The following is an 18,988-nucleotide window of genomic DNA, read 5'->3' as shown; positions in this document are numbered from 1 at the left end:
TACCATGTTAAAAAAAAAGATACAATGTGATTCAACTCATTTAAGTTTTTCTACAAAATAAAATTATGCAAGTTCTTCGCACCACTATGATGTTCAGATGGTCTTCAGTTTGAGTTCACTTGTCCAGTGACTGGCTAGGAAAGAACAACATGCCATAGCCCAAAAATCAAACCTTGGTTCTAGCTTCTTACAGCGGCTCCAAAATCATTATAGGATGTAAATTGGTACAAAACCAGGCAGTAATAAGATAACTCAACTAATCAAATTGACATGAACAGCAGACGGCGCCACCAAAAGGATGCATTTCATTCAGGACAGTAACAAGATTCCAATCCACGCACGTGCTACATTGGTGCCAGAATGTAACTTTTGTGCATTCTTCAATGAAAAAAGATATGTACAGAAAAACATGGGAAGGAACTCATAGCAGCATTCAGAGAACAAAAGCATCACAACCAATATTCTCCCAGACCAGATCAGCTACATCGACCAAAGCTACATAGAATCGAGTGTTCACCAATCATCCAAAAGAGGCAGCAATTACAACACCTATCGATAAAGCTACAAGGAATCAGCCAGGTGGTCGGCTTCGGCTTCACCAAACCCGTAGGAGCTGAAGTGCTTCACTCTGAACTTCCACTCGCCCTTGGCGCCATCAAACGAGATAAACTCCACTCCCTGTTCCTCAGCCTTCTTCACCAGCATCTCCTTGAACTTGTCAAACCTCGGACCTTGCGTGTACTGCTCGTCCGTCTTCCTATTCATGCACTTGATGTTCAGGAGGGTCACCAAAGCAGCTTTGTTCAGGCCCTCGCCAACTGGGGGCTTCTTGCTATCGTCCTTGTACACAATCACTTCACGGTTACTGAATTCCACAGTTGACTCCAGATCAAGGCCCCTCACATCAGTTTCTCCCAAGAATTTGATGCTGCCATAGCCTTCACGCCCAACAATGAAGTCTACAACCTGACTACAGTAGCCTGGCTCGGCACGTTCTTTGGCAGCAAGCTCCTCTAGACTGGGCTCCGTGAAGTAATCTGCCTGGGAGAGCTTAGGCACCATCTTCTCAACGGTAGCACCATTCACAGGCGGTGTCACGGCCCCAGGCTCGCTTGATGCACGATGGTTATCAATGTGGATGCCATTGTCCACTGTACCAGACCGAGTTGGTGTCATGGCAGCCTTATTGTGCTCCCTCCCAAAAAAAGCATCTGTACAGTTCCTCAAATCAGAAACAAGCGACAAACGATTTTGCAAGTCTAGGGGAGAAATAATACAGACAGTTCCAAATAAATACCTTTATGTTTGCCATTATCAGTTGAATCCCTTGGAATTGATTGTTGGCCAACCGTACTACGTGAAGGCCACTGGTCTGTTGGACGGATTATCAGACTTCTTGGGTTCTCTCTAGGGATGAAAAAGGCATCCGCTTTTGGTGTTACAGGGGATTCTTCATCATCAGCAAAGAATGGAACCTAAAGGAACAAAAAACAGAACCGCACAATTATTTCTCAAACGGCTTCATAAAACTCCAATAAATGAAGAAATATAAAGTAAATAACAGTCCTAACCTTGCCATCAGATGTTGCATTATATTTTCGTGGCAGCAGCTTTATCCTCCTCTGTGATAAATGCCTAGGAACCACCATGGATAATGTTCTGCTCGGAAGGGGCTTCTCAGCAACCTGCAGGGCAGTAAATGTTTTTGTCAAGCAAATCTCCTTCCTCGTGGCTCTAGATACCCTCAGTAGCACAAACTGCTGATAAATATACCCACCTTGCTTATCTCTACTATCAGTCCACTCTACAGAAACTACTGCAAATACTTAAAGATGGTACAAAAAATACTAACCGGCAAACTTGATATCCCATATTGGATAGAAGGTGAGGATCCACCATTCCCAATGGACATCTGAGGCATTGATGGAAGTGTCCCAAAGGGATTTGAAACAAGAGTCGGCTGCAATACCATATTGGACTGGCTAGTAGTTCTGCATCAAATATGCAACAGGCTGTTACAAACTTACAATTTGAAAGAAAAAAATGCACTAACTACTAAATTCGAAAAAATAGATGCCAAATCATATAATTAAGTGATAATAATAGTATTTCTTGGTATTTACTCCCTCCGTCCCAAAATAACTGTCTTGACTTTGTACTAGCTCTAATACAAAGTTGTACTAAGCTTAAGACAGTTATTTTGGGACGGAGGGAGTATTATTCATGAATACAAATAAATTCTGAACACTAGAGATAAACAAGAACACAGCAGTGCAAAGCTAGCATATACAATTGACTCACAGGACCATTAAGTGGTTTCTTCTTTCTCTAGACTACAAGCCTACACCATCCATCTCCATATTACATATCAGTTTTGTTTATTGCACCATATTTACGTTCACCTTATCTATACTTCCACCCATAAAAGGAAATCAACAAATGTACATGTGATAAGTAAATGGAATAGTCATACTGCTGTCCGAATGGAGCCATACTCATCAGGTTGGAAACACCAGAGAATCCACCTGTCAAAGCTTCAAGTGGCATACACACAAAGGCTCAAAAAAATTGTTAATGGGAAGGAAGCATTAAGTATTAGGGGTCTGAATACTAACCTGGTTGAGTCTGAGGTTGGAATGAGAACGAGTTTGTAGGTTGAATAGGGGTAGATTGTTGAAATGATGGCTTAAAAATGAGCAAAGATCAACTCGTTATTTGCAAAGCAAAAGATATACAAAACAAATATCAAGGAGCACATGATAGGAATAATAATATGATAAAAGTGCAATGATTTATGAAGAATAATTATCTAACCAAAATATGGTAATTGTAAGGGAATAGGATGCTTACTGTCTGAAAAGGTGAAGATGTGTTGCCAAACATCCCTCCAGTGCTTCCGATGTTAGATGTATTGAACATACTGGTGGAGAAAGCTGGAGTACTTGATTGCTGGTTAAATGAGTGGCTAAATGGCTGCTGCCCCATTAGAGGAGAAGACGTAAACAGCCCAGATGATTGAGTGCTATTACTAATGGATGACCCAGCATTGAAGGGATTTGGGTTGTTGAATAGTGAAGTAGTGGTATTATTTCCAAATAGAGAAGATGAAGTGTTTGCTGGGAATGTAGACCCACTTGTTTGTCCAAACGAGGAGGTAGTAGTTGCAGACGATGAAAACGGGTTCGGAGTAGTACCAAAAGCACTCGAAAAAGGTGAGGCCGAAGGGTTAGTAAATGGATTCGCAGGTGCTGGTTGATTTGATTGAAAATTCGGCTGTTGAGATAAGAAGTTGTTCACTGCTGCTGGAGTTGCAGAAGAGTTTGGTCCACCTGAGGGTTCAAAGTTCAAACGTTAAATTTTTCACAAGTTACAAAATCTAATGATACAAGCAACAAAATAATGGGACATTTGAAATAGAAGTAATATGAGTTCAGTTTAATTGCAATTAAGGGGAGTAAGGACTACAACTAAGCTATACCGGAAGCCAGACATAATATATATCCCAGTTAATAGAAAATAATAACCAATTAGCGCAGATGTCTAGAAATGAGGTTAATTACGAAGCAATAGCATACTACTCGATTCCAGACAATTCCTTTACCTTTGTCCCCACGCTGGTAATCTTCCCACCTCAATTCTTCATGACTCTTCTCTTTGTATGCAGGCATGGCTGATATGGAATCAAGTTTTGCAGCAGGCTGAGAACCACTTGCAGCAGTGTCAGCATCAGGTGTTTGTACATAAGGCTGTATTCTGGTTCCTCCAGATTGACTTCCAAACGTAGTTTGCCCGAATGCTGGTGCAGCTGTTTGCGAGCCTGAAACTCAAAAAAGAAACTGATAAGAACCACAATTACACAACTGCTACAACACATGGAATGGAAGACAGTAATGTGATGCACTCAACACCAAGCCAAAATTATACAAACATAACCAAGTAAGGTGAATATCCAGTGGGGGAACCTACCGAACGGAGAAGTTTGTGCTCCAAAGGGTGAATTTGTTCCAAAGAGGGTGCTACCAGTTGCTGCTGCTGATTGTCCAAAAGACGGTGAAGAACCAAAATTAAAAGCACTTGCTGGTGTGGTTGAAGTTCCAAAAGCTGGAGCACTATTCACACCAAATGCTCCAGTACCTGAAGATCCAAAACCAGGAGTTGTGTTCGAACCAAAGGGCGTCGAACCAAATGCTGGGGTGCTGGAGGCACCACCAAATAAGGATGTTGTTGTGGAGCCAAATGCTGGAGCTGTTGTGGAGCCAAATGCTGCCGTCGTTGTGGAACCAAAGGCCGGCGTAGTTGTGGTGCCAAAAGTGCTGTTGCCAAATGTTGGCTGTGTTTGCTGAAATGTGCTACCAAATGGACTAGACTGGCTAGGAGATGATCCAAAACCCCCAAAGCTTGGCTTTTGTCCGAATAAAGATCCTGAAAATGTTGCAGGTAGAGAGTATTAAATCGCAAGCCACAAAACTGCCGGTCTAAAAAGGAAACAAGAACAAAACAAAAATAGTACTCCGTCCCATAATATAGGATGTTATTGCAACCGAGATATGAGTATATCTGTTGTAATAACATCTTATATCATGGATCCCGCAAAAAAAAACATCTTATATTATGGGACGGAGGTAGTAGCATCTATTACCTTCGGAAACCTACCCTTTATTTCTATGCAGTAGCAAAGGGACAGCATGGACTAACGAGTTTATAGGGTGACAGTAATTCAAGTCCTAGTCCTACACTCCTACTGATGAAGGAAATAGTCATACCGATCATAAACTTCAACTACTAGCAGCAGCTACTATTTTTAATACTTGACAGAGATATTTCAAAGTAAAGCTTTAAATTGTTGTGCTAGATAACACAACCTAAATGGTTGCTGTAGCATAGCTTTGGTCTGCCTATAATAGTGAGTTGCAAGATTCATTGTTAGATTCTTCTTTTATATTTCAAGGTTGGCAATTAAACACATAGCAGGTGCAAGACAGGTAAAGATCCAGTAAATGCTGCATAACAAATGTGTTCCAAGTTGCAGAAGAATAGAAATTAAATGCTGAGATTGTGAGAATGGTACAAACCACCACCAAAGTTAGAGGATGTGGCGCCAAACGCCGGGGCTGGCGATGAACCAAAAGCTGGCGTGGAGCTCCCAAACGGAGAGGACGACGGGGTGCCAAATGCAGGCGTGGATGGCTGGCCAAAGGCACCGGTAGATGTAGCGCCAAACGCCGGGGTGGGTTGCTGGCCAAAGGCACCAGTGGATGTAGAGCCAAACGCAGGGGTGGATTGCTGGCCGAAGGCGCCAGTGGACGTAGCGCCAAAGGCCGGGGTGGACTGCTGGCCAAAGGCGCCAGTTGATGTGGCGCCAAAGGCCGGAGCGGATGGCTGGCCAAAGGTGGAGGTAGCGCCAAAAGGCGAGGTGGTCCCTGTCGGCGCCCCAAATGCAGGGGTCGGGCTGCCGAAGGGTTTGGGTGCGAAGGGATTGTTGTTGGTGGTGCTGGGCTGGCCAAAGCCCTGTTGGGTCCCGAAGGGGTTGGTTGACGTCTGCCCAAAAGGGCTGGCAGATGACTGCCCGAATGCTGCAAAAAAGGATGATCAAACAGCAGGTTAGCAACCATGGCGGCAATAACTAAACTGTCATAGGCAAAACTGGAAGAGTTTAAGCAAACAATGGTAACTGAAATCCGCAACCGCAAGCAAAACAATAGAAGAATCATATGCCCAGGCAGAAAAACTTGATGGATGGTTTATCAGCACTGTAGCGGGAAAGCATTATTATTAAGTAAAGTATTAGTAACGCAATCATCAAATGTTATTATTATTAGTAACGCAATCATCAAATGGGGGATCTCGGCTGCGAAACCTAGCCGCCGATATCAGCGGACCATGAGATAGTGGCTGCTATATACTATAGTAATAGCGAGAGCAATCGAGGGAAGGCTAAGCGCCCGGGAAACCCTACCTAGGTCAGAGGATGGCGTGCGGAGGGAGAGAGAGAAGGAGAGGAGGAGGGTGCTTACGATTGTTAGCGCCGAACATGGCTGGTTGATGGTGGTGGCGGCTGCGGCGGACGGAGGAGGAGATGGTGGGTCACCTGGCCGTCGGCGGCTGCGGCGGCGGCGGCCGGGGTGGGGGTTGCTTCTCCTTCCTCGCTGTCGATCGATGTGGTGTTGATGTTGGTTCAGGAGGAGACGAAAAGATAATCGAAAGGTGGAGGAGGGGGATCTAGATCTGAGGCTGGAGGGTGGGGCCGCGACGTCTGTGTCTTTGTCCCCTGGGGACCGTGCCGCGGCTCTATATAGCGGGGGAGGATAGCTTAGGAACAACGCCACAGGACAGACACCAGCGGCCAACTGACGCTATTCTCTACCGCGCCTCGACGCGTAGCTTGGTTTCGACGCCAACAAAGACGACCAAAGGGTTTGCTGGGCCCTCCGGGCTTCAGGCCCATGTGCACGTGAATGCATGCCATGGATGATGATGGAGCTGGGCTCCTGAAAGCATGGGTGGACACAGTTATGAACATAGTTCAGTCAGCTTCATGTTGCTAAAAAGAAAAAGGTCAGTCAGTTTCATTGTCTAAAAAAAATAGTTCAATCAGTTTCATTTTACCTCAAAAAAAGTGGTTTCATTTCCACTTCTTTTTAATGGTGAAAAAGCTTGAACAATTTAAATTCACTCGTCGGTATTCGGCATGAAAATCGGATCTCCCCTTACCTTTTCTTCATTTCACGAGAGGGCCTTTCATGCCTTTTAAAATTCGGTTGTCAGTATCGGTGCTCGAAGAAATTATGGTGGCACCCGTTGCTCCGGCCATTAAGCGCCTTTTAAACGCATGTTGCTTTTTAAGTGAAGTGTGGAGGGGCGAATGCAGTGACAAGCCTACTAGATACATATTCCAAGGCTTTTGGCCAAGAGGATTAATCATGAAAACTCATCGATCTTTTTCCAACAAGGGATGTCTACAGTTAGTGCGAGAAGAGGTCAAACACTCCCTAAATATTTAGAACGAATCATCGAGTGACAAATACTTGGGGTATGCCTACTGATGTGGGCCAGTCAAGAATGGGCACATTTAAATACTTATGTGTGGGAGAAGGTTCAAGGATGAATGGAGAAACTTCTATCTCCAGCTCGGAAGGAGGTCTTAATTAGAGTTGTGGCGTTGGGCTATACTGATTTAATTGTATGACATGTTTCAAGTTGCGAGGGGGTTTATGTGAAAACTGTTGGAAATATGAGCAATTTTACCATGGGATTTTATTAAAAGAAAAGTTAGGGAAAACATGACTATCATAAAAAAGATGAAACAAGACATGGAATATAAAGATGAGACGACGAAAGACATGTGCACATATGATCTAGAAGAGAACATATGTAGAGTCGTACTATATACACAAGGCATCATATGGAGTGATGAGCAGAAATGAAACATATCTAGAAGTGAAACTATAGCAAAAAGTTGTGGTAGGAACTCAACGAAAAAGAACATGAGAACGTACTGTGTTGCAGCAGCAGTAGGGTTGGTGTTGGCGTTGTCGTTGGCCATCACTAGTGGGGACGGGGCCTTTAGCCCCGGCCCGTAAGGGGCTTTAGTCCTGGTTCACCAACCGGGACTAAATGGGCGGGACTAAAGGTCTAACATTTAGTCCCGGCCCTGTTACAATCCGGGACTAAAGGTGCTCCACGTGGGCGCCTCGTAGCGCCCCAGGGGCAGGCCCTTTAGTCCCGGTTCGTTACACGGACCGGGACTAAAGATTTTCAGATTTTGCTGGTTTTTGGGTTTTTTTTTGAATGAAATTATTTTTGGGTTTTAGGGTTTTAGGGTTTAGGTGTTCGGGAGATTAACGTGATGCCTCGTTTGGTGTTCGGGAATTAGTTTTCATATAATTTAAATAGAAATAATTATGCATATATATATAAGATTAACTTATCTTACAAGCGAGCATATATATACAATTATATGGAGATCTGAATTATCGGGACTAGAGCCCGTCTATTCGATTACATGGACGAACATCAGTAATGGCCCCTAGCTACACTAAATCATCATTTGTCATCTATAGCTTCCGTCCTCAGAAATCCCGCAAGCTCCTCTGCAACAGCAATCGCGCGTTGCTCTGGTAGGACCTTCGTCCTCATGGCCGTGTGCTATATAAGAAGAGGAGATGAATATGAATATCAATCATGATAACAAAGAATGACGGGTAAAAATAGAGGTGTGAATGTTCATTGCTTACGTCGAATTTGTGATCCTTGAGCTCAGAGGTAAACGTGTGAATGGTCTCGCAAACATAGTATCCGCATAGATGCGTTCCCCGTGGCTGCTGGTCGCACTTTACGAGAATAGAATATATATAATCAAAATAATAATCTAGCATCATAAATGTATTGAAAATTAATAGAAGTATATCATACTACTACTTACCTGAGCCGCTCTAAAGGTCAGCTTCTCAGGAAAGTTACCGGGAGTCACGCACTTGAACCGCTTCCAAACCCTGCCCGACAAGGATAATGATTTGCTAAGTTTTTCATTAATTGATATATCAGAAAATCATCGAAAGAGACCGATAGAGCGCAAGAATGATTAAAATTACCCTTGGAGCATGTCCTGCAGGCTTTGGAACTGTTCCAAGGGTCTCGATAATGGGTCGAAGGCATCAACTCTTCCCTTATCAATTTGAATGTCCAACAGAATCCAATGGAAGCTGCACATGTATATATATATATATATGTGTGTGTGTGTGTGTGTGTGTGTGTGTGTGTGTGTGTGTGTGTGTGTGTGTGTCAGTAACTTATCAATTACACTTATAAGTGAATGGACACAACAGAGTAAAGACCCTCACCTGAAGTTGTACGGAAACAGTATGTGGTCACATAAATTTTGATCTATTAGAAACCTTAGAAGGTTTTCCTCCGTCTCCTTGGGTTTATCAGTTAGCGCCGCTATATGTATTTTATCTGGGTCAATAAACCCAATATTTAGGATGGTCTTACTTTTACAATCCAGAATCTTCATTCTGCATAATAGAGTACGAGTTATATATAGACAATGAATTGAAATAACTAAACAAGTTATATGTAGACAACGAATTGAAAAACTTACAGACAATAGCAACTCATAAGCGATTTGTCGAGGGCGTCGCCATTGTACATCTGGAAGAGTTCATCAAAGTCGATATGGATTTCTTCGGAGCGGCCGTAGTACTCCCGTGGGACACTGAGCACGATCATCGTTCTCCCATTCTTTGATTCACTTAAGTACCATTGATGCAAGTAACGCATATTTGTTGGGAGATCATCTTTGCTGACCAAAGGCTCTCCCATGACAAATTGTGGCTTAGGGGCTACCACAGCCTTGGGTATCCTGTCGTCTTGGGAAGCCAGCAAATCTTCAACCGAGATACCACATTCAGCTGCCAACTCCTTTGCTCTTTCAAAAGCTTGCCCCTGCACCGGAGGGGGAACATTCTCGGTTAACACCTTGAGGGGTGGGATCGACTGTTTGGCCTGTTGTCCAAGCTGAGGAACGTCTGATTTTTTCTTGCTTGTAGTTGAACTTGATTTGCTCCCACTTGCACATGCACGTGATCTGCTCTTTTTCACTTTCTTCTGCAATGTGCGTGTATAGTCATCAAGATTATGGTGTAAGTCATACTGTGATGGAAGGGTTATGAAGTCTTTTGCCCATGCTATTTGCTTCTCGGTGTATTTCGGGCGGGGCTCGGGTTCCTTCTTTTTCATCTGCGCATCATGATGTTCCTTTGCTATCCTGGCGTTTTCCTCGGGGGTACGATCATAAGGTCTGATAGGAAGATTAGCATGAGGTACCTTTGGGAGGGGCGACCGTTTGCGCTTTGGGGGGCTCCGTCGCTTAGGAATCGTCGGCGGAGCGTTCTTGGTGGCACGCTTCCGCTTAGTATCATGTGCGGGCGGCGGCGGAGACGGACGACCCAAGTCCGGCGGCGGTGATCGAGATGGAATCGTGTTGTGCTGGCCGACGTCATGTGGAGGGCTTGGAGGTAATGGAGGTGTAGGTGACCTGCGACGACTCGGAGGCGGTGTTGTCCTTGGGGCCGAGCCTGGAAGCTTGATGTAGTTCTTGTCCCATAGGATGACTCCACCCAGTACTTCTCCGAGTGTCCTCTCATCTTCGGGTCCAGCTATGTCGAGCTCCATATCATGAAACCCCGTCATGATTTCATCCACCCCGACTTTAGCAAAGCCAGCTGGAATCTCACGGCCATGCCAGCGTGCATCAGGGCCAAAAGGTAAAGCTTGTCCGACGGCCACCTTCATGGATATGTTCTTGAATTTCTGATGGAGTTCACATGATGTTGACTCCTTGATTCCATCCACGGGGTAGCCGGGACCGCCCTCTATCATTCTTCGTGCATCGTCGGGCGGGGCCTCAGATTCAGCCACGCTGCTTTTCCGCTTAGATGGGGCGCCGATAATATCAAGTGCAGGATCTTCCTGGCGCGCTACTCCTCTAAGCTCATCAATCTGCTTTTGTTGCTCGTTAATCCTGGCAAGCAACTGGTTGAACTTGTCATTCTCCTCATCCTGCTGCCGCTTCTTTGCTCTCTCTCAGCTTCTGTAAGTGTCTTGGTCTCTGGCAAACCCAAGCCACCACGGGTAAGAAGGACCGAAGCCTCGCGTTCGTCCTCCATGTTCGTCATTGACGAGGACCAGTGTGAGCAAATCTTTCTCTCTATCTGCAGTGAAATTTCTTTTTCCCTCCTTAATTTCTTTCACTATCCTTTTCCAATTCTCCCTGGGTATCCTAAGACCGTCATTGCAGATGAGGTCCCCTGTTTTTTCGTCGTACGACCCACCATGCGCAAGGAACCAATTTCTTGCTCTCAATTCCCACTCATCACGGAGTGGTTCAGGTACGATGCCTTTATCTAGCAGATCTTGCTCTTTCTTATCCCACTTTGGATGGCAGTCTCATAGCCCCCTGGCCCCAGCTTGTGGTGATATTTCTTCTTGTCGGCATTTATCTTGTTCTTTTCTGATAATGTCTGGGCATCTTCTGACTCCTTGTACTCTTGAAATGCCTTCCAGTGATTCGCCTGCTTGGCTAGATACCCCTCGAATACTGGCACTTTCTTTGTCTTCAGATAGTTTTTCCATAGCTTCTTCTTCCAGCTACGGAACAGTTCGGCCATCTTCTTTAGAGTCCACTGCTTGACTTTGGCCCTCAGTTTGTCTGCGGCGTCTTCATTCTCACATTCTGGCAGGTTGAAACGTGACATGAGATCATTCCAAAGATTATCTTTGTACTTTTCGGCGACATAGTCACTATCGGCTGCCCCTTTGCGCTTGTTCCACTCCCGAACGCTGATCGGGATGTGATCCCTAACGAGAACTCCGCATTGCTTCTTGAATGTGTCAGCAACATTCTTAGGAAGCTTGGGTTCGCCCGTAGGCAATATCACCTCAAAGGTGTAATGCGTCCGTGCATCCAACTTTCTAGTCGGGCCTCGTTTCGTAGTTTTGCTCGATGTGGAGGCCTAAGAGGGAGACACATTCGTCAAATGAATGTATATGTATACAATATAGAGCTATCTCCAATATTTTTCACATATTACAAGTGATTGTGGAACTTCATATGTATACCTCGCCGGACTTTATTATTTCTTCACCGGCTTCTCCATCAGTGGAGCTATCACCTTCTCCGTCATTGGACCTATCTCCTGCCCCATCGGCTTCATCTTCATGTCGCTCAACCTCCATTTCAACGTCGTGGTTTAGATATGACGACGGAGATTCAGCTGGTTCAACGTCGGGGCCGTCTTTGATTATATCTTTGAAAAGTTCTTCCTCTTCGAGGTTCCTGATATGTGGATCCATAGTTCTGCAAAAAACGGATTCTCTTAACCTTTGTACCAAAAAAGAATTATTCTATCAGGAACTCCGTTCCAAAACAACTTTAGTCCCGGGTCGTGGCTCCACCCGGGACTCCTAGATTTCTGCATAGTATTCAAAGTAGGAGTACTTTTCCAATTTGAGCATTCAATAAGCAAAACCAAATCGTAAAATAAAGTAGTATTCAAATTAGCATGCATTCAATTATAAGCAAATACATCATCTCTTTTGTCCGTACATCGTCGAATATTATCACTAATACTCCTCGAATACTATCATACATATAGCACCACTGATACATCTAGAACCGTAGCACCCGACGGGTATCGACGCGGGCGGTGGACACCCAAAGAGAAGGAACCATCACAGGATCATAGCTCCAATGAGATCCCCGAAGAACCTGCCAGGTATGCTCGAACCTGCCCTCCAACGCAACCATGTAGCGACGGACGTGCTCATCCTCCTCGCTAACACGGTGACGTACCACCTCCGCGGTGTCCGGAAGCCTCGGCACCCTCACTGGCCCACGCGACCGCCACCAAACAAGGATCGGGTCAACGACGGGCTGGCTCCTCACCAACCTACGCCCCCCGGAAGGTAGCACCTCCCAATACCAGCCGGGCGGAGCCCAGTCCCGGACAGGGCCCCTCTGATCAAATAGGTGTCCTCCGTCGAGTCGACGACGAGGATGCGGGATAGGCATCGTAAAATGAACTAAAAAATAAACTAGTTCTATTAATTTTCCTGCTAAAAATAAACTATTAACACTTAAGCATATACAATAGCAAAATTAAACTATTAACACTTAAGCATATACAATAGCAAAATTAAGCAATAATCTAAGAAACACTATTAACACTTAAGCATATACACTATACAATATTTCTTCTTCTTGTAACCCTAAACTAATTTTTCCTCTTCTTCTATTTCTCCTCTACTTCTACTTCTCCTCTCCTCCTCTTCTCTTCTTCTACTTCTCCTCTCCTCCCCTTCTAGTTTTTTCTCTTCTTCTACTTCTCCTCTTCTTCTATTTTTCCTCTTCTTCTCCTCTCCTCCTCTTCTTATTCTCCTTTTTCTTCTTTTCTTCTCCTCCTCTTCTTATTTTCCTTTTTCCTAATTCTAAATATTACTAACCCTAATAATCTAGCACAAACCTAATAACAATAGGAATTAAATGACAAAAAAAATATTTTTCTTCTTTTCTTCCCTTTTTCTTTCTTTCTTCTCCTTTTTCTTCTTTTCTTCTCCTTTTTCTTCTTTTCTTCTCCTTTTTCTTATTTTCTTCTCCTCCTCACCGGCACGACGGCGGCGGTGGCATCCCCGCCGGCAGGCGCCGGCGGCTCGTCCTTCGTATGTGTTCGGCATGGGGAGAAGGGGGTGGGGGGCTTACCGGAGTGGGAGGGCACCGGCGAGCAGGACGGCAGGGCGTCGATGACGGGGACAACGGCGCGCGAGGAGGTCCGGCGCCGGCGAGGAGGACGGCAGGGCGACGGCGACGGCGGGCGGCCTGGCGGCGTCGAGGAGTTCGTCCGTTGCCGCGCCGGGCAGGAGAGGCGGGCGAGAGGAAGAAGAGAACGAAATGGCGTTTGGATTTAGATTTTCGTCCGCGCCGTATATATAGTAGGATCTTTAGTCCCAGTTCGGGGCTCGATCCGGGACTAAAGACCCCCTTTAGTCCCGGGTGGAGCCACGACCCGGGACTAAAGGCCCTTTTTCGGGCAGACCAGAAGGCGGGAAGCAGGGGCCTTTAGTCCCGGTGCGTGGCTCCACCCGGGACTAAAGGGGGTCTTTAGTCCCGGGGCGTGGCTCCACCCGGGACTAAAGCCCCTCCTCGGCTGCACGATAAGTTTAGTCCCACCTCGCCCAGCGAGGGGGACTAACACTTGTTTATAAGCCCCGTCGCAGCTTCTCCATCGAGCTCCTCTCTAAAGCAGGCTTACGGGCCTAAACTCACTGAAAATTGAAACTATATTCGAAATTATAGAGAAAATTCAATCTAAATTCAAAAGAATTTAGATTGAATTTTCTCTATAAATTCTCATATATTTTCAATTTTTTTCAATTTTCATAATTAATAATTTTGACTATCCAAACTATTATCTATTTTGTTATTTTCAATTAAAAACTATGTTTATTAAAAATTCTTTTTGCATATTTGAGAATTTGACAAAACTATGATAATGAAAAGTGTTTGAAATTGAATAAATAATGAAAAACTATTTTATATTTTCATAATTAATAATTTTGACTATCCAAACTATTATCTATTTTGTTATTTTCAATTAAAAACTATGTTTATTAAAAATTCTTTTTGCATATTTGAGAATTTGACAAAACTATGATAATGAAAAGTGTTTGAAATTGAATAAATAATGCAAAACTATTTTATATTTTCATAATTAATAATTTGGCTATCCAAACTATTATCTATTTTGTTATTTTCAATTAAAAACTATGTTTATTAAAAATTCTTTTTGCATATTTGAGAATTTGACAAAACTATGATAATGAAAAGTGTTTGAAATTGAATAAATAATGCAAAAATATTTTCTGTTGTCATAATTAATAATTTTGACTATTCAAACTATTATCTATTTTGTTATTTTCAATTAAAAACTATGTTTATTAAAAATTCTTTTTGCATATTTGAGAATTTGACAAAACTATGATAATGAAAAGTGTTTGAAATTGAATAAATAATGCAAAACTATTTTCTTTTTTCATAATTAATTATTTTGACTATCCAAACTATTATCTATTTTGTTATTTTCAATTAAAAACTATGTTTATTAAAAATTCTGTTTGCATATTTGAGAATTTGACAAAACTATGATAATGAAAAGTGTTTGAAATTGAATAAATAATGCAAAACTATTTTCTATTTTCAAAAGTAATTATTTTGACTATCCAAACTATTAACTTATTTTTTTCTGAGCTAGTTGACCCTGAAATTGAAAAGCACTACAAATGAACTCTGAAAATGTTGAAAGTTGGCATGCTATCATCATTTCACCCACATAACATGTGTTAAAAAGTTGAGAGGGCTACGACAAAAACTGGATGCACTTCGTGTACAAAACGGACAATCTCTCTCGAAGTATCAGCGTTTCGAACGAGAATTCGTCTCTTACAAAGGGATTTCATTTTTTGAACTTATTTGAACTCCATACTTTTTGTGTGTACAAAATGCACCATTCAAAGGCACATCACAAAATTTTAGCAATGTTTGACTTCATTTGGTATTCTTCGTGTATTTACTTATTTTTTTGAGCTAGTTGACCCTAAAATTGAAAAGCACTACAAATGAACTATGAAAATGTTGAAAGTTGGCATGCTATCATCATTTCACCCACATAGCATGTGTTAAAAAGTTGAGAGGGCTACGACAAAAACTGGATGGACTTCGTGTACAAAACGGACAATCTCTCTCGAAGTATCAGCGTTTCGAACGAGAACTCATCTCTTATAAAGGGATTTCATTTTTTTGAACTTATTTGAACTCCATACTTTTTGTGTGTTCAAAATGCACCATTCAAAGGCACATCACAAAATTTTAGCAATTTCTGACTTCATTTGGTATTCTTCGTGCATTAACTTATTTTATTTTTTTGAGCTAGTTGACCCTGAAATTGAAAAGCACTACAAATGAACTCTGAAAATGTTGAAAGTTGGTATGCTATCATCGTTTCACCCACATAGCATGTGTTAAAAATTTGAGAGGGCTACGACAAAAACTGGATGCACTTCGTGTACAAAACGGACAATCTCTCTCGAAGTATCAGCGTTTCGAACGAGAACTCATCTCTTACAAAGGGATTTCAGTTTTTTGAACTTATTTGAACTCCATACTTTTTGTGTGTTCAAAATGCACCATTCAAAGGCACATCACAAAATTTCAGCAATTTCTGACTTCATTTGGTATTCTTCGTGCATTTACTTTTTTTTTGAGCTAGTTGACCCTGAAATTGAAAAGCACTACAAATGAACTCTGAAAATGTTGAAAGTTGGCATGCTATCATCATTTCACCCACATAGCATGTGTTAAAAAGTTGAGAGGGCTACGACAAAAACTGGATGCACTTCGTGTACAAAACGGACAATCTCTCTCGAAGTATCAGGGTTTCGAACGAGAACTCATCTCTTACAAAGGGATTTCATTTTTTTGAACTTATTTGAACTCCATACTTTTTGTGTGTTCAAAATGCACAATTCAAAGGCACATCACGAAATTTCAACAATTTCTGACTTCATTTGGTATTCTTCGTGCATTTACTTTTTTTTTTGAGCTAGTTGACCCTGAAATTGAAAAGCACTACAAATGAACTCTGAAAATGTTGAAAGTTGGCATGCTATCATCATTTCACCCACATAGCATGTGTTAAAAAGTTGAGAGGGCTACGACAAAAACTGGATGCACTTCGTGTACAAAACGGACAATCTCTCTCGAAGTCGACATTCTTCTTCTCTCATGTATGGTGGACACTCCCTCACCTGATTTTTCGACCGTCGATGATGGTCGCTACTCCTTCTTCCCCTAGTGCATAAAAAATATCTAGCACAAAGAGAAGAAGGAGAAGCAACCCCCACAACAACAGTCGGCATTCTTCTTCTCTCATGTATGGTGGACACTCCCTCACCTGATTTTTTGACCGTCGATGATGATCGCTATTCCTTCTTTCCCTAATGCATAACAAATATCTAGCACAAGGAGAAGAAGGAAAAGCGACCCCCACAACAAAAGTGGTTCCGCGGCACGCCACGTGGTTCCGCTGCACGCCACGTGGTTCCGCTGCACGCCACGTGGGACTAATGGTCTTTCATTTTTAAATGACTGTTTTAATCAAAAACAGATCTGTTACAAAAGGGATTTCATTTTTTGAACTTATTTGAACTGAAGACTTTTTGTATATATATGTGGTCGAAATGCATGATACCATGAAGTTAGAAAGGGCTAAACCATTCAAAAGTAGCAAATGAAGTTAGAAAGGGCTAAACCATTCAAATTTGGAAACTATAATGGCACAAACAGAAACTAGACATATATAAATTGGTCCAAGCAGTACATGATACTAGTCCAAACAGTACATAATAATAGCTAGCATAGATATATATACAAGTGTTCGACGTTGAGAACACTACTCGTCTGAATCGTCTGAATCAGAATGTCCACCTTCCTCGAGGTGACGCTGGCCATAGTTGATGACTCAAATCTTGCGGTACAATCATATGAAACGTATGCATCTTTTGCCGCATACTCAATGTTGATACGATCAAGTGGGCCCTTCTCCCAAAGTTTGTGCTGAGACTTTGGGAAACTGGTCTTCATATCACCATATTCCTCGTCGATCAAGGAAACTGCCATATGAGCCATCGAAGTCCTGACATGTCGAAGCCTGAATACCGTTTGGAGATCAATGAGGCAACCAGTTGGTATCTCAATACCGAAGGTGTGCCTCATCTTGAGCTTGTCGTTCCTTATGTCAACGGTAGCAAAAGTGATGCCGCTGCGAAGGAAGTCCATGAGTTTCTGGACAATGCTTGTCACTTCTGTAACATAAACAAATTAAAATGGAACAAATGTTACATACTGCTGCAATAAGGAAACATGTTTCACTACAACTAAAGAGAAAATTATCTTTAGGATTCAAATAGAACATATGCAATGGAACCTAGAGAGATCACTATAGCTATCCAATGGAACCTAGAGAGATCACTAGCTATATGCAATTTTCATGACTATGACATATCATATTGCTATCCAATGGAACCTAGAGAGATCACTAGCTATATGCAATTTTCATAACCTTGGATCAAAGAACACCGCATAAAATTGTATCACTACAACTACGATTTCAATGGAACATAATGAACCAATCAGATTTTTCAGATTGTGGAACACTATTCCAATCAGATTGTGTTCCCTTCAACTAATCAAAATTGTTTCACTACAACTATTTGAACCGAACCGACTATGATTCCAATGGAACATATTAAACACTAGTTGATTCTAATACGATTTTCAGATTATGGAACACTATTCCAATCAGATTGTGTTCCCCTTCAACTAATCAAAATTGTTTCACTACAACTATTTGAAGGGAACCAACTATGATTCCAATGGAACATATTAAACACTAGTTGATTCTAATACGATTTTTCAGATTATGGAACACTATTCCAATTAGATTGTGTTCCCCTTCAACTAATCAAAATTGTTTCACTACAACTATTTGAAGGGAACCAACTATGATTGAAACAAATAAACTTACAATGTCATTATCTTGGATCAAAGAAAGCCTCAAAACTTACCTCGCCCATTGGAAGATCAAGACATGGTGTGCGAAGCATAGTTGGATGACGGCAACACCGCGTTGATCGGCCGTGTACTCCAGATCAAGCCCCAAGAACTTCTCATGATCCATTGCGGCGTCAAGCCATCGTTCCTTCAACTGTTCAAGAAAAAACGGCATCTCCCTGCTCTCGTTCGTGTACACGACATCGAGCATGGTCGTGCCATGTGCGAGCACCTCTTCAAAGCGAGTTGGCATGGTGGAAGAAGAGAAGGGAAGAAGAGAGGAGAAAAACAGAGAGCGAGAGCGAGAGAGAAGAAGAAACCGAGAAATGGCGACTCTGCTTCGGTTCGTGCTTTTCATCGCCCGAAACGACGCGGTATGCAAATCGTTTGGGCCTTTAGTCCCGGGTTGAGCCACCAACTGGGACTAAAGAGGCATACCAACGGTTTCCACCACTACGGCAGGCCACGTGTTAGGCCTTTAGTCCCGGGTTGAGCCACCAACCGGGACTAAAGGGGGATACGAACGGTTGCCACCACCACTGCCCACCGCGTAGCCCTTTAGTCCTGGTTTGGGACACGAACCGGGACTAAAGGCTCCTTACGGGCCGGGACTAAAGCCTCGAGGGAGGCATTGAGAATTGGGGCGACGTGGCCGGGCCTTTAGTCCTGGCCCAGAGGCAGGCCGGGACTAAAGGGTCCCGGCCAAAGGCCCGTTTTCCACTAGTGCATGTTACCGAAGAGGAGGTCGATGTCGTGGAAGTAGTCGTCGTCCGGAAAGAGATCGTCGGTGTCCGTGATGGAAGCCAGTAGTCGCGCTGAGCGCTC

General features: G+C 43.0%; 1 protein-coding gene across 2 annotated transcripts; it reads right to left on the bottom strand.

Annotated features, from left to right (window-relative positions):
• Window positions 1-349: 349 nt before the first annotated feature.
• Window positions 350-6,258, bottom strand: LOC123448128 (nuclear pore complex protein NUP98A-like). Of its 2 annotated transcripts, none has more exons than XM_045124905.1 (11): window positions 6,015-6,258; window positions 5,073-5,573; window positions 3,967-4,422; window positions 3,602-3,817; window positions 2,851-3,329; window positions 2,616-2,685; window positions 2,474-2,534; window positions 1,853-1,991; window positions 1,572-1,685; window positions 1,298-1,475; window positions 350-1,211 (listed from the first exon to the last, which is right to left on the bottom strand). In XM_045124905.1, exons 1-11 carry the CDS (start codon window positions 6,031-6,033, stop codon window positions 562-564), a joined length of 2,883 nt encoding a protein of 960 aa, XP_044980840.1. In that variant the 5' UTR covers window positions 6,034-6,258; the 3' UTR covers window positions 350-561. The 2 variants fall into 2 exon arrangements, with proteins under 2 accessions (XP_044980840.1, XP_044980841.1); XM_045124906.1 differs by having other exon boundaries at window positions 2,474-2,525.
• Between the last annotated feature and the right edge of the window lie 12,730 nt (window positions 6,259-18,988).

The sequence above is a fragment of the Hordeum vulgare genome, chromosome 4H (genome assembly GCF_904849725.1).
Source record: "Hordeum vulgare subsp. vulgare chromosome 4H, MorexV3_pseudomolecules_assembly, whole genome shotgun sequence".
Lineage (NCBI taxonomy): Eukaryota > Viridiplantae > Streptophyta > Magnoliopsida > Poales > Poaceae > Hordeum > Hordeum vulgare.
Note: the sequence above shows the minus strand (reverse complement) of the source record. Positions and strands in the feature narration are given on the sequence as shown.

Coding starts and splice junctions, on each gene's coding strand:
- LOC123448128 (XM_045124905.1), bottom strand. Junction 2,686..2,850: donor CATCTTCACCTTTTCAGACA/GTAAGCATCCTA, acceptor CTCATTTTTAAG/CCATCATTTCAACAATCTAC. Junction 1,992..2,473: donor ATGGCTCCATTCGGACAGCA/GTATGACTATTC, acceptor TATTTGATGCAG/AACTACTAGCCAGTCCAATA.